The 26,094-nt window shown below is 42.9% G+C and overlaps 2 protein-coding genes across 3 annotated transcripts in view; one reads left to right on the top strand and one right to left on the bottom strand.

The window, feature by feature from the left end:
• Positions 1 to 26,094, top strand: part of LOC115587496 (MORN repeat-containing protein 4-like) — a 118,716-nt gene that overhangs the window by 35,667 nt on the left and 56,955 nt on the right. The window contains exons 6-8 of one of the 2 annotated variants that reach the window (XR_003985066.1): positions 4,759 to 4,903; positions 7,411 to 7,559; positions 11,475 to 11,686. Coding sequence is in view for 1 of the 2 variants with exons in the window: in XM_030427359.1 (XP_030283219.1) it covers positions 7,523 to 7,559 (37 nt within the window). In the remaining variant the exon portion in view is untranslated. Of the gene's footprint in view, positions 1 to 4,758; positions 4,904 to 7,410; positions 7,560 to 11,474; positions 11,687 to 26,094 lie in introns of those variants that run through there. The other variant, XM_030427359.1, reaches the window with a different exon arrangement.
• The window catches only part of lcor (ligand dependent nuclear receptor corepressor), a 90,010-nt gene that overhangs the window by 29,232 nt on the left and 34,684 nt on the right, over positions 1 to 26,094 (bottom strand). Inside the window, exons 2-4 of the mRNA XM_030426899.1 lie at positions 18,179 to 18,244; positions 9,814 to 9,893; positions 4,741 to 4,873 (exon numbers count right to left, since the gene is read on the bottom strand). Of these exons, the coding sequence (XP_030282759.1) occupies positions 4,741 to 4,873; positions 9,814 to 9,893; positions 18,179 to 18,244 (279 nt within the window). The remainder of the gene's footprint in view (positions 1 to 4,740; positions 4,874 to 9,813; positions 9,894 to 18,178; positions 18,245 to 26,094) is intronic.

A 26,094-nucleotide genomic window follows, 5' to 3' on the forward strand; every position in this document is an offset into this window, starting at 1 on the left:
TCTGGCCTCGCTACAACAAAAGCAGGGCGATTTGGCAACTGCATTTTTTCTAAAGCATTTCCTCCAGTAGCTCATGAATTCTGCCGTCCACCCTGAGAGAGGAAGCTTCATGACGCGACGAGTTGACAGACGCAAATGGCCAAAGCTCAGACACACATGTCTGTGCAAAAAGGATCAAAGTTTGACTGCTGATTCTTGAAGTAACTGAAACTTGGAGCATTACATTTAAAGCTGATTTGAGAATACCGGGTAGGTCAGTCGAGAGAAAAAATATTATGAATGCTAAGCGAGTTTTGCAACTTTCTGTTGGCACAAGAAAGAAGCCTTTACGGTACATGGACTTGCATTTCTGTAGCACATTTCCGGTCTACTGACTGTGTATGAAGGTGTGTGAATGGGCGAATGTGACACGTTTTGAAGAGAATTGGAGGAGCTGACTGCAGAAGCGGCCATCCAGGAGCAGGGGAATCAAACCAGCGACCCTTTCGATTATTGGACTTCCTGCTCTACTTCCTGAGCTACGGCCGCCACTGGAACTGCAAATGCTAACAAATGCTACCTGATGCTTGTTTACCTTCGTTAATGAAGCCAGTATTGAGTTAGATAATCGATAAACAGCTCTGTTGCTTAGCTGTTTTGTCTGGGCAGGTAAAAGTCGAGCATTCTGTCTGCTTTGACTGCGTCTGTCTACCCATTTGAGTTTTAATACAGCTGATTGCAACACATGACTCACTTAAATGGCTTTCTGTTTTGTTTGTCAGTCATCAGCGCAAATAGAAACTAGAATGACCTTCAGTCCTCTTAACTCAACAGCCCTGTTTCAGTGTGTACATTTTAAACCACGCGTAACAGCTTAACAATCATTTAAGTTAGCCCTGAATTGTAATGTTAAAGAAAGTCACTTGGAGATTTGAAGTGGCTGACCTACCGGCGAACCTCATGGAACCGTATTTCATAAGTATGTACAATTACAAATATATGTTAAAGATATATTTTTTTTTATAAAAAAAGTTGTGGTTTGTCTTCAGTATAGTAAAATATCATCCAATTTCATGTCAAACTGCACAGTGACCGTCTCACTCATCATATATCACCAACACCAACATGGCCGCCGCCTCAGCACCGAAAAAAGTATTAACAAAAGGGACAAATCACAATAAATCTGTTCATATTGAAGACTGCAGTGATGTGAAAGGAACGTTGATCAGTTCTGGGAGCTGCTGATAAACAGGAGCGGCTCTACAGTGTTTAAGTTACGGGGTGTGGTGACCGTTGCTTGTGTAGACTTTGTAATTACGTATTTCACAGTCTTAAATTTCATTTCATGTGCGACTTTTGAATAATAATCTTTTTTTACGTTGACAAACATCGTGTGTGATTCATGGCACAATTCAAACACGATCAACGCGGTATCTGTCTCTCAACATTGACTATTGTACAAATGTTCTCCAGAATAAAGGGCTGTTGAGGTCCACTGGAAGGGGTGTGACTTCAGCTCTCTTCGGCAAGTTAATGTGGTCTATTCTGGGCTGAGACCCGTCCCTGACAAACAAATAAACCAACACAGGTGGACAGATAACCTGGCGGAGATGAACGTGATCGCACTGAGCTGCTCGTGATACTGACAGCATTGTGGGCTCTGCCTGGTTTGTAACATCTAGCAGTGTACGGTCTGGATTCATTGCTCCATGTTGATGATTGTGCACTGGTTTCAACAGTGTTTATGAGCCTCACTACGTGCTGACAGGTCCGTTACTGTATAAATGGCAGGATGAGAGTGTGTCTGTGTGGCTGTTCCTCTGTCTATATATGGCTGCTCCACAGGCAGCTCTGCCTGTGTGAGGGAAGCCAGATTGATTGGGGCTAGGCATTGATTGAACAGACATCTGCTTCCTCCCTCTCTCTCCCTCTTGGAAAAAAACACAACACAAGCGACAGTCTATCAGGCTCAGCGCTCCTCTGTCACAGAATAGCTGCCTGCCTCAGGACAGAACATGATCCACTGCCAGTTTTTGAGGGGATTATAGCAACTCGGCATTTATTCTGACTGTGAATGGGAGCTGATTTGAGACCAGAGCTGACAGTGCATTTAAATACAGGCACCAAAATGAAAGTTAAAGCAACATCCTGCAGTTTGGGACACACAATGATATGATAACGTCATCGATTGATAAAGGCCTTAAATGCTTTTATGACAGGACTGTACAACGACTCTTAGATAATGTGCACGCCTCACATACTGTTAACCCAGTTTTCTTTTTCTTTGCAGTGAATCTGTACATTTTAAAAAGCATTCTTTGTCTACAGCTGATCCTTGGCAAGGACTCTCATTTTTACTGCGAATGTTAATTGGTTATCAGTCTTCCTGATTACTAATAATTGGGGCTGCAAGATATCGTGAAAAACAAATTATATATTTGTACTGATATGTTATCATGCCTGAAACACAAAATGTGTCTTCAATGCCAGCGTACAGTTACCCCAGGGCTTCAGACTGCGACCAAGTGGGCACATTTTGCATCCACAATTTATGACAGTGCAAACAAATTTTACATTTAGTCTCACATGTGCAACCAGTAAATTTGCCGGTGGTGGGTTTTTGTTTTTTTTAACACCGGTAGTGGAAGGGGCGAATCAAAGAATCCACCAGGTCCGCTGCGTATCTGCTCCGTCCCAGCTCCGGCAGTCCGAAGCCCTCCGGAACAGATACGCAGGACTTCATTTCCGGCGGATGCTGGGGCACGACGCAGCAATTCAGCTGAATCCAGCACCGAGCAGACAGTAAGTCACACAATGAAACAACAATATAACATCTGGTTACTTTTCAAAATAAAATAAAACACTCCGTGTTAACGCCAGCAAATGAATCTCCAAAAACAGACAAACACAAGTTCTTTTACTAATCCTTCAGTCGGGAAGACTTCGTGTTGTTGGCTTTATGAGACATAACTATAACTGCGGTACTGCAAAACCGGGTCGGTGCCATAAGGCAGTGGACACGTATCTGGTGGAATCTTGGGTTAATTTTTCCCCTGATAAGCCCAGTAGTGTGCCAGAGTCAAATCCTAACTCAGAGTATGAGTCCGGGTCTGAAGACACAGTGTGGTGAAAAAGGGCAGAAAATAATGTTTTCGTGAAGAATGGCTGCCTGAATTTGACTGGTTAAGGTCTCAGAGAGATGAATTCCATGAATTCCATTCCTGCAAATTCTGCAGTCGATACGTGCAACATGTGGGGAACACAAAATTTGCAGGTAATGCTGGCACTACACAGTTAAAGCACAACACACTGGTCAAACAATGCTAGTCTAAGGCATAAAATATGCCGTGACCTTTACCCCAATGAAAATGCAACTACACTGGCAAGAGGCTGTTAATCAAACCCTTTACCAAATATAAAGGCCAACTTGACCTGCAAGGAAAGAACGGCGTGAAACTGAACTCGACATATAAACATTTCTTAATTATTATATAATACATATATATATGTGTGTGTATATATACGGTATGCGCCCCTAAATTTTGTGATTACGCTCCTAATAATTTCAGTGAGGGGCCACTGTGCTCCTAGTAAAAAAAGTTAGTCTGGAGCCCTGTACCCTATTTTGAACTACCCATCATCCCAGATTCGGCGCCAGTTTCTCAACATCAGTTCTTACACACCATGTAAAATAACCTCCTACGGTTTCCCACATGGCCCCTCACAGTAATGATGGCACTCTTAGTACAGGTCGGAAAAGTGGGTCGGCCTCTCTGGCCCAGATCTTATCTGATTTAGGGTCTACCTGGAGGGTAGAAATGCCTTTGTTCCAATTGGAAAACTTTGAGAGAGTAGATTGTGGCGTCCCTCAGGGATCGATTCCTGGTCCCCTTTTATATCCAAACTGCACATATTGCCGTCATTATGCAGACGACAAAACTTCCAGCGTTAATCTCCAACAGAGAGTAGAGTTATGTGTAGCAAAGGCCTCGAGCTGTGCAAGATGCATAGTTCCACAACTCAATGGTGACTAAAAAGCAGACTTTAGTTCCAGAGGCCCATCGTTTTATTACCTGTTAAGTTCACATCTTTAAGTTCACAATCACTAATGTGCCGCAACATCTCCGATCCTCCTGACAACACCCTGAAGATTAACTGCAGATATCACAATGTACAGCTGACTCTTTTGCAGGCCAGAACTCCCCATATATAGACGCAACAAAGACAACAAAATGAGAACTAGCAGGAAAGTTTACTTAATTCAGATGAGCTCACTATCGCCACATTTACTTTATGAAGTACAAGAACATTTGACATCGACCATGTTTGATTTCAGTAAATGTTATTTTTGATTACTGGAGATAGTGTCCAGTTGTATTGTGATTAAAAGCAATAAAAAGCAGATTTTGTACCGTGGTCACTTCTATAACTGTTCCATCACTTTGCATAACAAAGAGCTTTCAAGTCCTTAAAAAATGATCAATTGTAAGTGGTCTGGTTTGAAATCCATTTGGGGATCCAAAATAATTAAATGCAATAGAAATGTCTGGAATATACAATACACTGTGGTATTGTATTCCCCTTATAGGGATCATTTATGTGAAATTCCCTTATATTTACTGATTTCCCTGAAGAATTAACCAAATCTTCTGAAATACACCTCTGGACATGCTGAGATATTCCAGATATCTACGGCCAGAGGGAATGTGAAATGAAGTGACTGATGGGGAGTGTGTGTGTGTCTGTGTGTGTGTGTGTTACCTTTTCTGTGGAACACAGCATTGAGGAAGTCTTGGGCCTGTCTCTCCAGCCGGCTGATCCGAGACTGCTCCTGTTTGAAGTCTTCACCATCCGACAGCACCTGGCTGCCTGCACCGTTCTCTCCGCCGTGCTCCTGCAGAGACGGACACATGGACGCAAATGCGTGAGTAAAAGCCTGTACTGTCAAAAAATAATAAACCCTCACACATCAATCCCTCCGACCACCATCACATCCAGCTGATGCTTCTGAGATGTGCTGTAGCCGCAGACTTTTCCATCCTTTTTATTTCAAAATGGTCAATTTTGCTCAAAGTCGAAACTGAACATAGCGATTTTCTTCTTCTCCTTCGCGATAAGAGAAGCTGGTGGTCTCGGCTCATAATGAAACATGTTGTGGCTTCACTGCAGTCTGAAATTGATCATTTAACTTTGTGAGAATTTCTTAGACATCCACATTTTAATCATAGGGCTTCAAGTCCAGATTATTATTTTTATTGATTCGAAAGTGCCGTTTGTAAGAAAAAGAAATGATTTTTGGGTCTCAATCCCAACTTGTCAAAACTGATATGGTGGAGTGGCAGCCGAGCCGTCCCTCAATCCCAAAGGATCATTATTTGGACGAAAGGAAAATCTGCTTTTTGTACAAATAGGACCTTTAATCTGTCAATTACCAGTATATCTTGTTTTAATAACTCAGTAATGGTGAAGTCTTCAGATGTCATGCCATCATTCTTTAATCCAAGGATACAAAGTTTACAATTATATAAAACAGGGAAACTCTCAATTTTGAAAAATTGGAACAACTTCCTGTTTTGTCAAAGGAAAAAATGACAATGAAAATGGTTGTTAAAGCGCCATTTTTGGATTATGAAGCTGGTAGAGGTGCCACTGTCTAAAAAAAACTAAAATGAAATCGCTCGATTCCACTGAGAATAAGCCTCCAGCTGAGTGGTTGGGGTTTCCGTAAATTTGTGATGTCACAACTGTACAACCACCACCTTCAGCCACGCCTCCCCAACAAACGCGTGGTTGCAAAAACACAGACAGAGCTGCTGTGGAAACACAGTGGGCGGTGCCTGCTCATGCCTGTTTGAGTTGACCAATCAGAGCAGACTGGCCTTAAAGAGACAGGCACTTGAACAGAACCGCTCAGACAGAGGTCGAATAAAATCAGGTATCAAATCACGATGAACGTAATTAATAAAGCCTGAATGACACGACGGGGAGAAGCGGCGGCAGGACAGCTCACTTCTCTATTGAGGTGCCATTGTTGTAGGTGGGGCCTCTTCCAGTTGTCAGCCAATCGAACGGCTCCCTCTGGAAATCCAAGTTATTGAGCCTGACGAGACTCGGCGCTTCCAATGACAGATTATTATGAAAGAACCAGCCACTGAGAGGGAACATGAAGGAGGGATTACCACCACTGTTGGCTTTACTTGTAATGATCTTGTCTCTGTTGTCTTTACAACACTAAACATGGGTTTTGTGTGTGTGTGTGTGTGTGTGTGTGTGTCCATTTGCCTCAGTTGCAGGAGACAAGGCAACAAACGGACAGATGATATGAGAGTGTGTTTTTAAGGCTTTCATTATTCTGTCCTCTCTTTATTTTTAACCCCCTCAGCTCTCTCTATCTGCCGGCAGTTTGCATGGCTCCAGATCAATGAATCGATGGTTCCCGCCCACAGAAGCTCCTCTGGCATTTCACAAACAAGCAGAGGGTAATAACAGGGAGATAGAGCGAGCTTTCAAGCCCTGATGGATGAATAAAAGATGGAGAAAAAAAGCGTAGAGTGTGGAGAGGAATACAATTAAGGCTTTTGCAAATATCGCACAAGTATTAGTGATGATTTGCAGACTATAAGTGGCTAACTAATTATTGACCAGTCAGATAACACTGCTGAAAAAAGACAGTCAGTGAACCCTGCTGGGCATTGTTTAATTGAATTTGCTCTGTTGATTGATTTAGATTTTTTTTCTTTGTTGGTGTATATTTTACATACATGGCGATGTCAGTTCGTGCTGTAGCATCGTGCTGTTCTTTATTAGCATGGGCATAGAGACTGCAAAAGGGATGCAGAGACGTAGAGACAGATGGGGGTTGATGGAGGCGGCGAGGCAAGGATGTTTTTTAAGAGACAGATGGCCGACCTTCGAGGTCAGACCGAGGTCACATTGAAAAACAAGCAACTGCTGAGGGAAGGACGCCCCCTCCTCACTTCCTTCCCACCCTCATTCACTTGTTCACTCACATCCCAAAAAGTAAATTATGAGATGGAAAACACAGACAAGAAGTCCTTGAAAAGTATTGGGAAGTTTAAACACGTAGAACTAAGAGATAAATGAGCCCTCTGAGGAGGAAGACGGTCAAAAGCTCCAGAACAAGTGTGTAGGTGGACCCTGACATTGTTGACCTGTGCAAAGAAACTCAAAACTAAAAGCAACAGATAGATGGTTTGTTTGTTGTTTTTTTTAAATCTGCGCAATTAAATTCAATTAGCGCATTTTTTTTTTTTTTTTTTAGAGCAAATAAGATCAAAAAGTCAATTAATAGCCACAAGAGACTCTGATCCATCCGTCAGTCCTGCTGCCAGCCTAACACTGCATTTGTTTGTTTTTTAAAGTAATCAGTTTCTTCTCTTTACCCACATGATGAACCCTGTGGTGTTTCAGACACACCGCCGTGGTGACGACGTGCAACAAGAGCCCATGTGTGCATCAAAAAGAGGCTGCTGCCCCCCCGACACCCCTGCTCCTTCTCCGCTGAAGTGGAGGCCTGCATCACATGAATGCTTTGTCTGCAGCAGAGGACACACAAGCAGGTACCCCAACATCCGTGTAATGTATGTACGTGTGTGTGTGTGTGTGTGTGTGTGTGTGTGTGTGTGTGTGTGTGTGTGTGTGTATTAAGCAGCGGTCTGTCCAATAAACTCATTATTATTCTGCCCTGATCACTTTTTAGCACAAACTGAGTGGAGGCGACACAGTTCCACTAATTTACACCCGTGTCACCGTCCTCCTCCCCCGCCTTTCACACACACACATATCTACACAAACACACCTCCAAATCATTATGTCGCGTCCCTTTCATAAGCTAAATTGGGGTCAAGACCATGAAGGGTGAACAACACAAATAACAAGTACGCAGCAGGAGGAGGAGGAGAGACAAAGATGTGGAGAAAGCTCCAAAAACGGTGGCGAACAAAAACACAAGAAATGTGCAAACAATTCCTTCACAGAAGTAACATAAGTGTTGCTTTAAGGATTTAACAGCCCGTCTCTGTTCTGCAGAATATGAGAATAAAAACATGTGATGGAGAAACATTGATTCACTTTTTACCTTGTTTTTGAACATCTCTGCAGTGTTAGAGTGAAACATTCTCACCCCTCCCCCCCTCAGTCCACCTCGTTCACACAGACAATGGTCGTGAAAACCGCCAAGATGGTGGTCGGGTTTTGTTATTATTTTCTGAACATAGTGGACATTATTTAAGGCAGTTATATTTGTATTAAAGATACTGGAAATGAGACTATTGTGAACCTTGGATGAAAATACTGTGAAGATTAAAAAAAAACCCAATAATTGATAATGTTTTCATTGTATCAAGGTGAAAAAAACAATATGTTGATATTTTGACAGAACTTGGAGTCAATTAGCTTAACTTAGCATAAAGAAAGGAAGCACAGGGACATTACTAACTTGGGTCGGTCCAAAATTTGCCGACCAGCAGCTTTAAATTAAACTAATTTACACGTGATTTCTCATTTGTTTAATCTCTCATTCCTTATGCTAAACTTGGATAATCCTGTGGGTTCGAGCATCATATTCAGCGCACAGATAATGAGAGTGATGTCGATCTTCTCAACAAACTCTCCAAGAAATCTGAGAGACGGCTGAGAGACGGTGGAGTAACAAACCCGTCACACTTTTCCTTCAACTGTCCCCGAACAAGACAGACACTTTGATCAAGGGGGTCATTTCCACTGAGGATGTTCTCAAGGTTTATACAGTCATTTGAGTTGTCGTCAGTTATTAAAAGGAGCTCAAAGTATTGGTGTATTATGTGTTGAAGTGGTGCTTTGGGATTTGCTTCTCTGCCCTGTGACAGGCTGCTCCAACACATTACTGAAGGATGTTTAAACAGTAAGCTTCCTACAGACACTAGTGAGGTCAGAGAAGTTATTCTCAAACTACATTTTCCTGGTTTGCTGGTTTTAATTTGCAGATAATGTTGATCTAGAACTGAACATCAGTCAAACATAGTCAGAAGAGAAAGATAGTTTGATTAACTGCCTGACAAACTGACGTTAAAGGACAACACGACTTCATACTGTTTTACTGTTTATATGTGGCGGACCCTGCCACCTTTCTAGCTTCAAACAGTGTTCTGGGACCTTCTTTTCCTCTGAGAACAGCTTGTTTCTTCACTAATGGAAATAAAAATTCCTGAGTTTGTGTTATTGTTATAGTTGTATTGAAACTACATAGTGCCTCTTTAAGTAGGTTCGGCATTCATAGTTTTTTTCAATTTACCATTATTATGTGAAACTCAATAACCAGTTTTTGCATAATTTCTTATTTGCTCAATTGATTCATTTTCTTTATTTGGACAGTTTTACCGTGCTCTCCTCCTCTGAGGAGAACATAGGAATGGCGTGTATGTAGTTGACACACAGACCCGTTCTCCACCAACACAGAACCGGTTGTTGTTTCTGGAACTGTAAAACAAGTGGAACGAGTCATATTCTACAGCTCGCCGAGCCTCTGTCGATGACGCAATCTCCATCAGAACAGTTCGGCTCCAAACTTGTGGAAATGGCCAGCTGTATCACTGGATGGCACCGAGGTTTCGGAGAAGCTTGAATGCGACTAGTTCAAGAACCAGAGCTAATTAGGTGGAACAGAAGAAGAAGAGCTCCACACCAGCCCGGTTCAGCTTGAACCGAGGACCTAAGTGTTGTGAGGCGAAAGAGATGCCACCCACCAGCTTCTGACAGGACATTAAAGCCATCTAGTGATGCTCAGAGTCATAGAGGCTTTTCTGACGGAGGAATAATTGTTGTGATGACTCCTACCTTGACTCTCTCACGTCTTAAGCAGCAGAAGAGACAGTTTTCATCGAAGGACCAGTCGGACACTTCCTCCGGCTCGCAGTCTGGATGAGAGAGGGAGACAGACAGCAACATGTTGAATCAAGACTCCCATTAAAAACCCTCCATGCACTTCCTAAACCCAAACCGCACACTGTTGGCATCTAAAGTCCTGCTATCAAGCAAAGTTTGGAGTCCCCAGGAAAATCTGGTGACGGTGAAAGAAAGTGATATTCTTTTGTTGCGTCTCTCTGGTGATGTGATGAGATGTTGACGGATCGACGGAGAAATGGCGTGTTTTCATTCAACATCCAGTCGAGCCTGCGGAGAGTGACAGCTGAGGGCCCACAGATCTCAGCGAGGAGAGCATTCCAATGATTCACTTTTAATTACAGCCGAGGATTAAATCACAGCGATGACTAACTTCATGTGTCGAGTACGCCATGCAAAAAAAAAAAAAAACAACTACCCTCCGCCATGATTGACAGATTAGCTCAATCCACCATTGAATACATCGTTGCCTTAAGAGCACAAATACTGCATGATCGCCTGCGTGTGAGTGCATGTAAATATTACCGTGTGTTTGTTAGGTATTCATGCCCTTAAGCCTGATTCGCGAGGAACTAATTACGCCTTTCCAAGACTGAACTCAGCTCGTGTTCAGTGGGATGAAGAAGCTCGCCGCTGTCTCCTGGTAGATCAGGAAACTGAAACATCCTGCATCTGATCGTCTCCCTGTCTACTCCTCACATGGAGACAGATGTGATACAGTTATCATACTGTAAATCCTCGTTTGAGGGTTTTTTGGTTCCAACTTAACTGATCCAAACCGTACCTTAAATGCCAACTCACTAATAAGATCTGCAACTAAGCATTACGTTCAATAATCTGCAGGATATTCTCGATTAATCGATTGATCGTTTAGTAAGTAAAATGTCAAGAAATTGTGGAAACAGTCGGAATAAACGAATGACTCTTCATCTATTATTATTAACAACAAGAAAAAGATGATAATCCTCACAAGAAGCTGGAAACGATGAAAAATAACTTGAACAACTAATAATTTATCAAAATAGTTTGCAACCAGTGTTCTTTTAAATTGATTAGTCAATTGATCAATTTATAGCTGCAGAAATTAAAGTAAACTCATCACATTTATTTAAAAATAATAATAATAAATAATAGAATAATAAAACATTTAAACATGTTTACTCTTGGTTCATTAAGCGTCTCCGCCTCCTCAAGATTTTCTGTTTTTCATTTGTTTCTGTTTTGTTGTAAAACTGAATTCTTTGGGTTTTTTAATGAAGACGTTTCTTAAAATCCACAAGGACTCTGGGAAAATGCAGCAAAGTGTTTATTAATGTTTTCTCCATGTTTAGTTGGGTTTAAACGGCTTGCAGTTGAATTGATGATGAAAATAATTGCAAGCATGCGATTATACGTTGGAAATTATCTCCAGATTCCAGGACGTTGGTGAGAAATATTCTAAATTGGAAAATTTGAAAGTGAGAGAAATCACAAGATGGAGAGTGTGAACTGTGACGAAAGGATCGGCCTGCTGATCTGTCCGCTGCATTTTGGATCAGTGCAGACTTCTTTTAACGGGCCTCTTTATTAATGAATGTGTCTCTGGTTTCCATCAGGTTACATCAGTCCCAGTGGATGCATGAAGGCCTCTACTTACTGGTTTCAGTCAAGGAACCGATAAAAGCGATGAAGTCACTGAAGTTAGGAAAACAGCATCAAGAGCCAACAAAAGACAAAGAAAATGACACATGAATGTTTTAAAAAGAGTATTTTAAATAATTACAGACGCGGTTGATCGATACAGAATTAAAACAATCTGAGGACTCGAGGTTTGGTCGTCGATTGTTGCTCTTATCAATATTAATCCTGCGCTTGTGGGCTTATGTTTGATTCACGTGACGCCAGCTGTCAATTCAGCTTCACGGAGAATCATTTCCAGTTCAGTGTTGTGCAGTCACGCAGGCCATAAACATGCTGCGAGTCTTCATCCTTCAGAATGTAAATGCACAATCCAGACGGGCAAATTACCAACAGAGCACCTTCAGGACCGAGCTGAGGGAGAGAGAGGCAGCCGTCGACTTGGTTACACCTGAGCTGTTGCCATGGCGCTACACTTTCTTTAAAAACCTTCGATTCAGTTCGAAACACATCAGCGCAGGGTGACATATACAGACTGATAGTGTTTATATATATATATAGAGAGAGAGAGAGAGAGAGAGAGGCAGTGAAAGAGAGGAGGAGTGTGTCACAGACGGGAGGAGGAAGAAGATCGAGTCAGCTCCACAGAGAGGGAGAGAGACGGAGGGAGAGAGAGAGAACACAGAAACACAAGAATGAAATCAATACGGTCACAATATACTGTGGATATGCAGTATGTGACACATCAGAACTCCCCGTCTCCAAAATGTCACCTCTTCAGCCATGCTGAAGATGATCACGCTCATCATCCTCCACCTGACATTAACGTGATCAAATAAACAGACCTTGAGCCGCAGTATTACCAGCAATGTGCTAAAATACATACAGCCGTCAGTCAGCGCACTCAAACCGCTGACGGGTGACGTGAAAAACATCGACCTTCTTTTCTTTTCAACCCGCCACAACACGAACCTGCTCAGGAGGAAGAACGCGACCTTCAGATCGAGCTGCCAACCTCAAAACCCTCAAACTGTTTCTGATCGCCGGGGAAAAATAAAACTACAATCCAGATTTCTGTGATGCCAAAACATGCGAGACGTGAAACCGTCAGACTATTATATGAAAAAATGTTGTTTAGCAGATTTTCACCACAGCTTCACTGCTGCGTTTCAGAAAAGTGAAGGATTTATTTCCATCCACGCACAATGCTGTGCAAACCTCTCGTCTGTCATTGATATAGTTTATATGAAGCGATGTGGAAGTGCAATTCTGACATTATTATGGAATTGATTGGCAGCTATTATGATAATGAATGAATCGTTTTGATTGATTAGCAGCCAGACATAACGACGCACAAGGTGTCTTCACTGACTTCATGTTCTCTGAAGATTACACAAACCATAAAGTGAGTTTTAAGACTGAGCAGACTCTGTTTGAATAGATGACCTGTGTGTCATCCTGCGTGTATTATAGTAAACATATAGACCCATGGGTGGAGGCTTTGAGTCTGTTGTTCACACGACAGGTTAAAACACTATCAGCAGAAACAAGATTCCTTCGGCTGCTGTAACGTCGTTTTTTAAAACGAATCAAAACATCCAAAAACGCTGATCCACTCCTTTCATGAGCCAGAGACTCTGCTTCTGCAGCTGCATTGAGATTTCTATCTGAATCCTCTTCCTATTCCCTGTATGTGTGTGTGTGTGTGTGTGTGTGTGTGTCCAAGCAACAGTTCATACATGCAGCGCTGCTTTATAATGGAGCAGATCACAGCTCAGGCTTTTTCCACACAGTCCACTTTCCTCACATCGCCGTGCCACATAAACAACAGTCTCTCTCTCTCTCTCTCTCTCTCTGTCTCTCTCTCTCTCTCTCTCTGTCTCTCTCTCTGTCTCTCTCTCTCTCTCTCTCTAATGAAAAGGTCAAAGGTGAACTTTGCTTGAACCCCGTGGTTGTGCCCCTTACAATATCCCTGGGAAGGCGCCAATTAGCTCCAGTCCCACTGCTAGCGTGACCCCCCCACCCTCACAGCAGTCGAGTGTGTTTGTGTGTGTGTGTGGAAGGTCTTGACAGTGTTTACATGAAGTGTGTGTTCCTGCTCAACACATGCACCTGGTTTATTCCACATGTAAGTGCAGAAACAAGAGAGAAAGAAACCTTGTTAATAAACTAGATTTTATAAAAAAAAGGTCTTAGATTCAAACTCTGAGTTGTGTTTGGTTCACCTGCAGGGTGATTTATCTTTTTTCAGTCGGGAGTGACCGTGATACAATACAGAAAACCAAATGTTAAGGAAGATGAGATCAAGGCGGTGGAGGAGACTGAAAGACAGCAAGTATTACTCTATATAATTATATTGTATTGTATTGTGTATATATGTATTTGGAGATCATTTCAGACAGTTTTCCAGCAAACTTAGCTTTTAGAAAGAACTACTTGGAGCTGGTTTTCTGATCTTGAACAGAGCTCGACCTGATGTATATCTGTATGTCAGCATCAGTGCACATTTTGTCCGTATCACCTGGTGTGAAAACATTTTGGTTTTAAAGGAGCACAATGCAGAAACAGATGCTCGGTGGGATTTATGGTTGGTAAATTTCAATTGTGGTTCGACCACTCGGATGTCGTCAGTTCATCCTTGAGTCCGACTGGATATTTGTCTCAAACTTAGACGAAACTCCTCAAAAAAACTACAGCTGAGAGAGCGAGGAACATGTTAACAGTGGCAGCGTGCAGCTGTGAGGTGCAGACTACTTGGTACGCAGCTCAGGAGCTGATGACTGCCTGCCATCACCTATGAATGGTTCCTGGTTTTTAATTTGTTGTCGGATGTATTTTTGTTTCTTTACTGAGGACAGCTTGTGACAGACTCATTATTTCAGACACAACTGTTGAAGTCTGATGTCAGTATCTACTGTGAACATCAGAATTACAGAGCAAAGGTTATAAAACTGAGCATTTTTTAACATTCAACATTTTAAGGAATTGTGGCAGAAATCAATCTGCAATAGGCCGAGAGATCGATGTCCGCACACACACACAGAAACAGAAACAGAACCAGAACGTAAAACACTCACAGAACATGTTTGGCTTCTAATTGGAGCGTGATGGAAACGTGATTTCTGAGATTTCTGACGATACCGAGGTTCCATCGTTTGATAAGAGACAGCAGCAGACAAACAACAACCAGAGTCACTGTGAGCGTCACATGACAGCTTCAACAGTGAACAGCTCAAGTGACCGACTTCAGGGGAGGCCAGAAGTGCCTTCTTTAAATGGAGTGCCACGGGGAATTCTGGGAAATGTAGGAAACCACCACTCACTGATGTAAAAGATAATGAAGGCATTTTGAGGAGAAATAATCTGATGAACAGCTTTTCTTTCTTGTTGAAAAATGTTTATGTTGCACGTTTATGAAATTGTGTGTGTGTGTGTGTGTGTGTGTGTGAATATCTGTCTGCAGCTCTGTAAACAGCCTATTGCCTTTCTTTACTCGACGAGGGAGCGTGTACGTGTGCATATATGTGGAAGTGTAACGCATGAGTGAAAATGACGTAGACGGGCCAGAAATATTCTAAAAATGCCTTAAGTCGGTGGGGGAAGGGTCACATGACTCCAGGACACTGTGGTGACCTCGTTTCTCTGTGATAGGATGAGAGAAAGAGAGAGATCTGGGTGATTGGGTGAACTCGGACTCGATGGTGGTTTTTTTAATTCTCATGACGTCCATATTTGATCTGCGGCAGTTTCAGTGACTTCTGAAATATTTTATGGTTTATGAGCGCAAACTGCGTCTCCCTCTCACAGGACTCTGGAGCTCTACGCTGCGTAAATAACACATAAATGCATACATTCTGTCATTTCCCCTTAGTAGTGTGCAATGCAAGATGACTTGCAGATTAATAAATGAAAGAATATGTGAACGTAAACAAACAGGACAGCTCGGATGTCTCAGGCTGTCTGCAGTTATCACACACTTACATTTATGCTGTTTGAACCATTTCCAAGATACATTTTAACCAGATTAGAGGCAGATTTTTGGACATGCATTGCAGGCAGCTATAAAGGCATGCAGTGTATATATGTGGTCACATGTGGAGGGCTCCACTCGTTTTGACAAAAAGAAACAGCTGGATAAACTGAATGAGATCAAATATTGTGTGGCATTTAAGACCAAATCCAACTTTGAAATTATTTAGACTTTTTAAAGGCCCGCGGACATCCAGTCCAGCTTCACAGCAAAGCTATGTTATAGATCAACGAGAGGGCGGAGCATAAGGGTGGAGGTTTGGCTCGTGCCGATGACCGGAGCAATGGATGAACACATCCAGAAAGTCTGTCAGTGCGTTTACATGACACTCAAGAAAACCGAATTACTGCGTTAGTCTGACTATGAACGGATCTTTAAGATGCATGTATACACCTTTGTCTGACTAAAATCCGACCGGATCGGATTTCTCATAGTCGAATTACACCACGTAGATTATTCGATTGAAAGTCGCATTACTCCTGCATGTATACGTTTCCAGCGGATCGGATCGGATTTTGCGTTCTGCACAGGCGCGAGATTTTTCCCCGGGGCCGTGAGCCGGAAGTAGACGGACGGCGACGGCGGTGGCGGTGGCGGCGGCGGCGGCGGCGGCGGCTTTCCTCCAAAATCACCGCAAGAAAGAGCGCCAGAGTGCACCTAGTTTGTGTAATTATCATGTACACCATATACGAAGTGTACAAAGATGTAGCTTCGTCTCGCTCTTCGTACGCCATCTTTCTTGAATGACGAGGCAGCTGGTGACGTAAAGAGGTCAGCCGGAGGTGCGCAGTTAACACTAGTTGAAATGGGTACAGCGCCACCTAGCGTACCGGGGTATGACATGCTTTCGGCCAGTAATTCGATTTTCTCACTGGCATGTATACTCGGATAATTGCAGTTGTCCGACTGAGCAGCATAGTCGAACTATGGCTGTAATCTGACTAAGCTGTGCATGTAAACGCACTGAGTGTTAAAGGGTTCAGGTGTGAGGCAAACATCCAGTGGTGAGTGTGGTTATTTTAAGCTAAAAAGCATCTTTTCCTGAACCTAACCAAGAAGGTTTGTCGCCTTTATTTAAAAATGTAATTGATTTTTTTTTTTTTTTTATCAGTAACTTGACCACGGAAGAGACATGTTGGCGACACATTGGCCCGGCAGGGTTTAACCCACTGTGCTGGTCTTTGTGCATCATAAACATAAAAACAACAACTATTCCTACAGTTTTCTAATCATGCTGCCGTCACAGCTGTACGTCTGACTGAGGTCTGTCCAACACTTGATCAAGCATTCCTTCCATCTAACAACTTTTTGGTCTATAATGAGCATTACAGCCTCGCATGGCCGCTGCTAACATGACTTTAAACATGTTTTCATTCTTTTTTTTTTTTTTTTTTTTTTTCAAGCGGTCAAAGTTTCATGGCATCATCTGATCAGCCTGAGCCTCCTTTCATGATCCCCCGAGCTGCCTCGTCTCTCACTGTAATGGCCTAATGGACCGATACAAAAAACTTTTATGTTTGAATAAAATTCATCCATTAAATCCTCTGAGGACACACTGAGGGAGAGGCCTCATTTACAACAGAGCCGAGGTTCAGAGTTAATCAAATACAGCTAAAATGAAAAGGCGAATACATTTATTGAAAAACAGGGTCGTTGAAAGGTAAAAATGTGGATGTCTGCAACGAGAGCAATAATTAGATTAAATGTTTGTGAGCGACAGTCCAACTCAGCAGGGCAGAGAGAAGCAACTGAGCGTGGCTTTTGTAAAAATACATGTATAAGTAAATAAAAACACACGCTTGTGAAACGCTTCACACACAGAACTCCACATGTGGTGTTCAGCTGTAACATTAGCCGAACACTTTTGTAGAAAAACACAATACCAGACCGGACGGACTGGTTCTGCTGGGGGGGCGGGGGCAGTTTCTGTTGGTCCCACCTGCAGATTTAAGCAGCAGATCCATCGAACTGTGTTTTTTCTTGTTTAGAATCAGAACATCTCGGTTATAACCAGTCGAAGACATTGTAGAACCGGCCTCATTCACTGCAGCTGTGTTGTTGTTCTTTTTTTTCCGGTTTAGTGACATCTGTCCGTCTTTTCCAGCCTCGGTTTGGCATCAATTAAACATGGCTGTGGCATGAATTAATCATAATGTTTGATATACTAAACAGTTTATTCTGGAGGCATGGATATAAATGTCTTTAAGGCCAATCGATAAATAGAGAGTGGAGATGCTGTTTGGGTAAATTTATTGAACATCTACCCCGTCTCTCTCTCCCTCTCGCACGGAATAAACAGTGAACTAGATTAAGAGCTGAGAAATAAATAAACCATGAATGCAGAATAATGATTTTTTTTTTTTTTTTTTTAACAAAGCGGTCAAACGTAAGGAAAAAAAAATAAAATCATTTCGGTGCTTGTAACAACCTGTTGGCAGAAATACGTCAATATTTCTTTCCTAGTTAAGTGATTTGTTTTATTATGTTTGCTGTTTCAGCTGTTGGGAAGCATTTTGTTATTCTGTTTTAAAATTTGAAGATTTCTGAATGTACAATTGTCATTCAGAAACGTATATGTTAGTTGGTGTGTATGTGTGTGTGTGTGTGTGTGTGTGTATGTGTGTGTGTGTGTGTGTGTGTGAGCTTGTTTACCTTGGAAAAGGGTGATATCTTTGACTAGTCCCGGCCCAAACAAGCCTTCCAAGATGCTTTCAAAGCCTGTGACAAAGAAAAAGAGACGTGAGGTTAACGCTCGCTGGCATGTTTACCATCAAGACGACATGACGGCAGCTAAAACACAACGTCAAACTGCAAAAACAAAGCACTTCGTCAACTCCAGTGTCCTTTTGCAAAATCCAGCATTTACACAAGAAAATCCATCTTTAAAGGAACCATTATTTTATGTTCTGAAGGGCGAGGAACATAAATGACAGAGTGGATTTTCCCATAGGACGTATTTTGCTGATGCACAGCCTCTGCTGCTCAAAAAACAACGGAAAACAGCGAGTCGTGTGGTGAATTCATGTTTTTTAAGATTCTATGAAACCTGACGACAACAACACTAATTAAATACACACATGCACACACACGCATGCATAGACAATGTATGTAGGCGAGTGCACATAAACACAGAAGGCTGTGCACAGGCATTTTTTTTTTTTTTTTTTGGCAAACACACACACACACACACACACACACACACACACACACACACACAAAAGAATCACACCGAAACATCTACAAAGACGATGCTGGCTGAGCGCCTGTTATGCATATGGACACACACAATGGACACGCGCGCACACACACACACACAAAACAGATAGGGTGTGGAAGCATTTATTAATCTCTCTGCACAAAAGACTCACACACACAGGCACACGCACACGCACACACTCACAACACCTCGCCTTTCTTTCCAGCTCTTAAAGCAAATTAATACACCGAGCTAATGTCACTCACTTTTTATTAACTGTAAATACCCTTATTCTGCTGTTGCCTGGCAACCGCATACAGAGAAACATAAATACATATTGCAGTTTTCAACCTGACCCCCCCCTCCCCTCCCCCACCTCCCTCCCCCACCTCACCCGCCATTAAATGCAAATAGGGCAGACAGAAACTGAGACAAAGACACGTGTAGGCGTGTGTGTGTGTGTGTTTGCGCATTTTTTAGCATGGACTGGAAAGGTTAACAGAGCACACACACACACACACATCCAGAGTTCAAGTGTAGCCACTTGTTCGGCCACATATTTTACATGGCAGAGGGATAAACTAGCCTGACGAACACAGTCTGCCTGGGAATGTGTTCCCCTGTTACAGAATCATTACGGCTGACCTGAGGACAGCAGCGTCACCACTTCAGCTCCGGCACAGGCCACCGACAGGAAGGAGGTCAAAGATTCAAGGAGTGTAGCTTTTGTTTTCACAGGGTTCAGACCAGTAACCAAGAACTACAAGAGTCTAATGTCAGTTAGGATTCCTGATTTCTCTTAATGTGACTGCCGGCATCAATCAGCACGTTCTCACTCCCGGCTCAACAAATACAGCAGCTCAGTCAGGGATCAAAATAGGCCTCCATCTAACACTTCACCCTCCACGCTCAAATTAGCAATTAGCATAAAAATGTGACGTCCAGATAGACTTTCAAAATAAAGCTGGCTGGCAAATATTTCACATATTATGACACAGTTATGACTTTAGCCGTTACTGACGTTGTCAAGCGGTCGCGGTTTGGTCGGGTTTAGGCATCAAGACAATACGGTTAGGTTTAGGAAAAGATCATACTTTTGGCTAGAATAATGATTTTTGCCTCGCCCTAACCAATCCACAATCAATCCTGAATCCCATCAGTGGTTTGCAGAAACACGTTACCAACATGTATTCTGGGGAATATGAAGAATTTTTCATTGTGATGGCTCTGAAGTGATGCTGAGCTCAGAATACTTTAATTTGACGGGGTTCAGATCTCCGTTCACTACTTTTACTTTTTGACTTTTTGATTACTGTGAAACTGATCATATTCACTACATAGTTTACAGTTTATGTGATAACTGCGTTCGTTCGTCAGCGGCTTTTCTGTACAGAGCAATTTTAAACACAACGGAAGAAATTTGGCTCCAATGACATTTACAGCCTCTGGAAGTTAATTAGACCACCAGGAGAGGAAGTGTGTGTGTGTGTGTGTGTGTGTGTGTGTGTGTGTGTACAATCCCTCATCACCAGTCCTTTACTCTTTTCAGCTTTTGTTGGCTCGATGCCAGAGATGAAGTTGTGTTATTCTTTAAATTCCAGCAAGACCTAATCATGTGATGATGGTATGATGGACACAATGGTTGCACACACACACACACACACACACACACACACACACACACACACACACACACACACACACACACACAGGGCCATAGCTTAGCAGGGGGAAGCTTGAGTCGACTCGCTAGGAAAAAACATGATGAAGAAACCTGGAAAACATCCGCTCTTTTACCGGAGAGATTTTTACATTCTGAACTTAGGAAAAAAGGGGATCGTCAAACATGTTCTGTCACGTCTCTTTTGGAATGACACTGTTGCAAAAATTGTGCTTCGTGCAAAGCGTTTTTAGGCTCAAATGTTGGAGGTAGAAATTTAGATGAAACCCGTCTCCAATGTGTTCGTTCTAAATCTTCCTGGCCAAATCTTTGCTGACGGGCAGCGAACAGTTTTTCATGTTTCTACCTCTTTCCTTGCTTTCTCAAATTACTACAGTACTGCTGCATATAAGGGAACACACACACACACACACACACACCACATCACAAAGTTCCCTTAAACCTGCACATGCAAAATTCATGCAGCCTACAAAGAAGCTTTGATAACAAAAAAAAGGTAGCTTCAAAGAATTTTCAAAAGCTTCAATTTTTCCCTTCCTCTCCAGCTGCCAATACGGACAGAAATGCTGATCTCCTTTCAAGTCAGGGGGGGAAATGATTCGGGTTGCAGCGCAGCAGCGTGAGAAATCGGCCCTGAGAGTCAAAGTTACACGGGCCCTCGTGCTATTTGGGCCTCAAGATGCCGAGTGCTTTTCATATTTGAAGTGACTCGAATGCATCCCCAGCAGCGGCCGGCGTAAAGGAGAGGATGACTCTCCCCCCCTCGCGAGGGACCGGGGGCCGCGATTGGACGGATGAGATGGAGGATGTGATTGGACAAATGAGATTAGGGGGGACGCGATTGGCTAGATGAGATAACAGCAACCAAGTCTCCTGAGCCACGGGCAAAAAAGCTCCCGAAATGTAGGTCAGTCAGTGAAAACACTGTGGGCCCAAAAGCATTCACACATGACATGGTCGAGAGAGGGAGAGAGAGAGAGAGGGAGGGACCACACACACATATATACACATTATGGTTTCTCGGTTTGTGTCAGCGCGTTTCGCAAAAATGCACGTGAGTATAGACACACACACACACATGCAAACACACACACACATGCACACACAGAGCTGTCCCCAATCTCTGAAACCTCCATTGTGTCACTTCGTTTCACTTCACAGAGTCCGGCAGCACAGCTGAGTGCAGCGTGACACACACAGAGACACACACACACACACAAACAAATACACACAAATACATGCATGGAGGGAATCACAAGACATCGAGCTTATCCACATCTGCACCAGAAAAAAGGACACACAACCATTAATAACACACTCGTGGACAGATGTGGACACGCCGGCGGTGCAGTGAAACCTCCCAGCTGATCGGCGAACAGGATGTGAAACGGGAAAATGATTTTAGTAATGAAGCAGAGGCGGACATTGTAAACAAACACACGGCAAATTCAGCGTTTATAACCGCATGATTCATAGTCATTATTCATGTGTAAACCAGCCAGCATCGTCAGCTTGCAGTCAGAAGAAGGGATACAGAGGTGGCTTTATGTTTGTGTCTCAAGCCACCTGAAGGAGACGGTGACCATTTTATCCTCACATCCCAGAGTCACACATATCAGGCAGCACAAATATATCCTGCAGGGTCTCAGTCTGGACGGGGAAAACACCAGAGGACACCAGAATTTGTAGAAACACTGACACTCGAAACATCCTTTTTTTAGAAAACCTGCACACAGTGCTCGTACAGAGGTGTTGCGGTAGAACCGTTTGTTTTTTTTAAAGCTTCGGTGCATTTGTTACCAGCGAATGTGGTCATCGTGTTTTTTTCGAATTACCGATACTTTGGACGAGCTTAAAACAAAATCTCCAATTACGACTCTGCGAGCATTCGTTAGCGTAGCACAAGTCGCTCTTTAACTCATTCAGTTGCTTTACAACAGGTGAGAGCAAATACTTCATCACCATCAGATGATCCTGCTCCTCTTCTGTTGGACGAAAAAGAACCTTGTCTTCTGTCACCTCGGCCTCCTCTCCCTGCTGAATCTGTGAAACATGACGTTCACGGAGACCAAAACCCTCCCCCATCCCCTGATGTCGGGTGGTAAAAAAAGACACTGCAGGCCTTTTGGAAGTAAAACGCTAAGAGGATGAACACCAGCTGGAAAGATTGAGGAACTCTGGAGGCTGTGAGGGAGGTGTGGCTGACGGTGGCTGATGGGTAAAATCAATATGAAATATCTGTTATTAGAAAATATATATATGATATGGTCCCAGCCCAGTTCATCAGCCGGGCTCTCGCATTGACCAAACAGAGTAACTAACTGTGCACAAGGAGGAGAAACAGGAAGGGCCATTAGCTGACCGAGAAATCTTTCAAAACTGACCAGGAAATGCTTCAATTATCAGCCTTGCTGTACGGACACGGCATCAGGGACATCCAGCCAGAAACATCAAAACATGTGAGCTCTGCTGTCTGTTGAGAGCAACTGAGCTGCTCAAAAATTAATTCGGGGTATGCTTACACACAAACACACTCGAGCATGTGAAGAAAACAGCATCACTCCCATTTCCAGCCCGCCGCGGAAGGGAACTCGACACTGAAGGAAGCAGCACAATCAATCTGAGAGGAGAGGGAAGGAAAACAAGGAGGGAACAGGGAACCAGCATTTGGCTTTTTTTTTTCTTCTTGTGACCACTGGACCTCGGCTATATATAGTTCTGCATGAACATTAATAATTTAGCATGACCAAAGCCCTCAGAACAGGGCCCCTCGCCTGGCCCTGATCAAATCAATACCTAATTAACCCTAACACGGGTCTGGGCTTAAGGGAAGAGGAAGTGAGACAACATACAGGAGGGAGAGAGAGGGAGGAACAGCAAGCCAAGTTAACTTAACACCTCAACCAACACTGTTTGTTTGTTTGTGGTCACTGCATTTAAGTGTAAAAGGGGGAAAAAGCCCCTTCATTTCCTTTAATGGTGCTTTTATTTTGGTGTTATTGCTGAAACAAGTTTTACCAGTGACAGAAATATATTCACCAGTGTTGGAGAAGAAAACACTTTGACTTGAACTTCGAGACGATCACTGCCCACAGCGTCTTTCCTTGACCATCAGACCCGACCGGTCAGACAGCCACCGGGGAGGGTATGCTAATTACAGGAAATCAACAGGATTTCACAAACAGGAAATCAGAGACCCGTCTCCACCACAACATCCCTCGACGGGCCGCGTTAGGAGCCGGCAGCGTGCAGGACGGCGGCGGGCCGAGGAGAGGTGGACTCTGTTTACGTCACTGATGCTCGGCGCGTCACACACGGTTAAAGTTGAATTACTCGAAGTCAAACTTTAAATATGAAAACCCCGAACACGTTATCATCACCACCTCCTCACTGCTGTTTACAATCACCCAGAAGAACATTTAAAATGCACCATATGTTCTTCTTATGGCAACAATAACTGTAGTTATTATGCTGTGTTAACACTTATTCAATCTTACTGTTACAAAGCATTCGATCAGAAATGACATAGGCCTTCTTATCCATTAATTATAAGCTATGACAGAATAATGTAATAGAGACTGCACTGTACCGCCGTATGAATATGATGCAGTTGATGTATAAGCCACTGATGGTGAAGCATGAATTACACAGCTGATACAAAGTGAGTGTATGCACACACGGCTCCAGCTCTCAGGCTGAAGATGCTAAAACAAGCCTTTGATTTTGGAGGGTTAATAAGCACACATGTTTGTGAGCATCAGCTCGCCTGGAGGCCTGAGACGTGCAGGGGAGCTTTCTGTACAGTTAACCAACATAAAACAGTACGACGCAGCCTTCAGGTGCTTAAACGTGTATTCTCCTGCAGCGTAAAGACATACTTCTTTTGGTAGAGTGAGACAAAGGAGACAAACATAACGAAAATCTTTTGATCCAAGATGGATGACGCTCTACAAATCAATGGAGCACCAGACCCCTCTGATCTCTCTGATCTTTGCTCTCCAAATCAGCTCCAATTAGCTGCAGCCTTTTCCACAGAGGCTGCTTTTCTTCTTTTAGGTAAAAATAACATTAAACACTGTAATTCTTTGCACTTTGGCCCTGATTATAAAGTCCACACAGCAAAACCTATAACTATAATCCAGTGGTGACATGACACGGGGGACATCACATGCCGCCAACCAGAAACACTAAAACAGAAATTTACTGGTAGACTAATCCATTTTTTCCACACATGTTTCATATTTACTGTGATTTGGACTCCACGGTCACTTTACAGTATGTCTAATGTGGCAGTTAGGATGATATATATATAGTTAATCTTAAAGTGAATCTGTTTTATGTCTAAGTATGTTCCCTTGCATGGTCATCGTTATACACACCAGCCAGACAATAGCAGCACCATCTTTAACCATCACGCACAGGATATAAGTTCAGATCATTTCACAGATTTCAGCTGCTAAACAATGTTGCTAAAGCCTTTTTTCTTTTCTTTAGACTTGGACACGACACACCCAAAAGACTTCCAGGTGTAGGCAGTTGTTTGCTAACATGCTACAGCCTCGCTTAGCTAAAGAAGCTAAATTCTATGACTCTTGGTTGGAGTTTCTGCCCCCTAGTGATCAAAAACAACGTCACGTACCAAGAAAAAGCTAAATATATGCTAATATAAGTGGCTGTAATACTGAAGAGGACCACATCTGGTTAACAGAGTGTGGGGATGTCCTGTTGGTGTGTTTTCTCAGAAATTACACAAAGACGATTCCTGTTTGTTCTGTGGCCTTGCCGGTAAAAGTGAATCTGTTTCTGGAAGCTCCACTACCTCCGTCAGACCGCTTTCTCTTTAATGCGAGGTTCCTGACAGTGTACTCTGATGGCGCCCCGAGGACCGGCTTCCTGCTTTGACTGGGTGATGTTTGAATGACTACTGGCTACATCTTTCTGGTTAAGTTTGACCTCGGTGCCTCGGTGAGGCGTTCAGGATCTGATTTCAGTGCTGTAGTAAGACACAAAACCAGAAAGGGAAGTAGCAAGAAAATAATTTTAATTGCCGTCGTCACATCACCACATCACGTCCAACAGTTTATCAGCCAGTTCAGTGTTTTGAAACGGTCTTAGCGCGTCTGATTGCAGCATTTTGGGGGAAATTGACGTTATCGTGGTCGAGTGTTCTCATCACTGAACTGAGCAGATCTCTATCGAATAATTTGGCGACCAATTTTGATCTAATCAAGTGTAAATTCAGGCCACCGATTGATGAATGTGAGATTGATAAACATTTGCCATGCGCCATGACAGGGGGCTGTTTATGTTTTGGAGTCTGTGTGCATGCAGGCTAGCCCCCCATTCCGTTTCTGTCCTTCCTGCGGCCAATCAACGCGCACCTCATTACATATTAATACAATGCACATCCGGACCGGTCAAAACCTCGCGCATAATCTCGCGTGAGAAAGTCGCGGTATGAAAAAGGGTCAGAACAAGCTCTGTTTGATTTTTTTTTATTTATTTTTTTCTAATAAGTTTTAAGAATTGATCCAAAGCGATCCAAGAGGGACTGGATATGTAAAAAACCAGGTGATGACTCCTTTAAAGAATTAGTGAAAAGAGGTTATTTACACCCATTTTTGGGCCAAAATCTTTACTGTAGCTGCTGAGCTAAATGGAGAAGCAGATGTTTGTCTGCACATAGAGGGT

The sequence above is a fragment of the Sparus aurata genome, chromosome 1 (assembly GCF_900880675.1).
Source record: "Sparus aurata chromosome 1, fSpaAur1.1, whole genome shotgun sequence".
Lineage (NCBI taxonomy): Eukaryota > Metazoa > Chordata > Actinopteri > Spariformes > Sparidae > Sparus > Sparus aurata.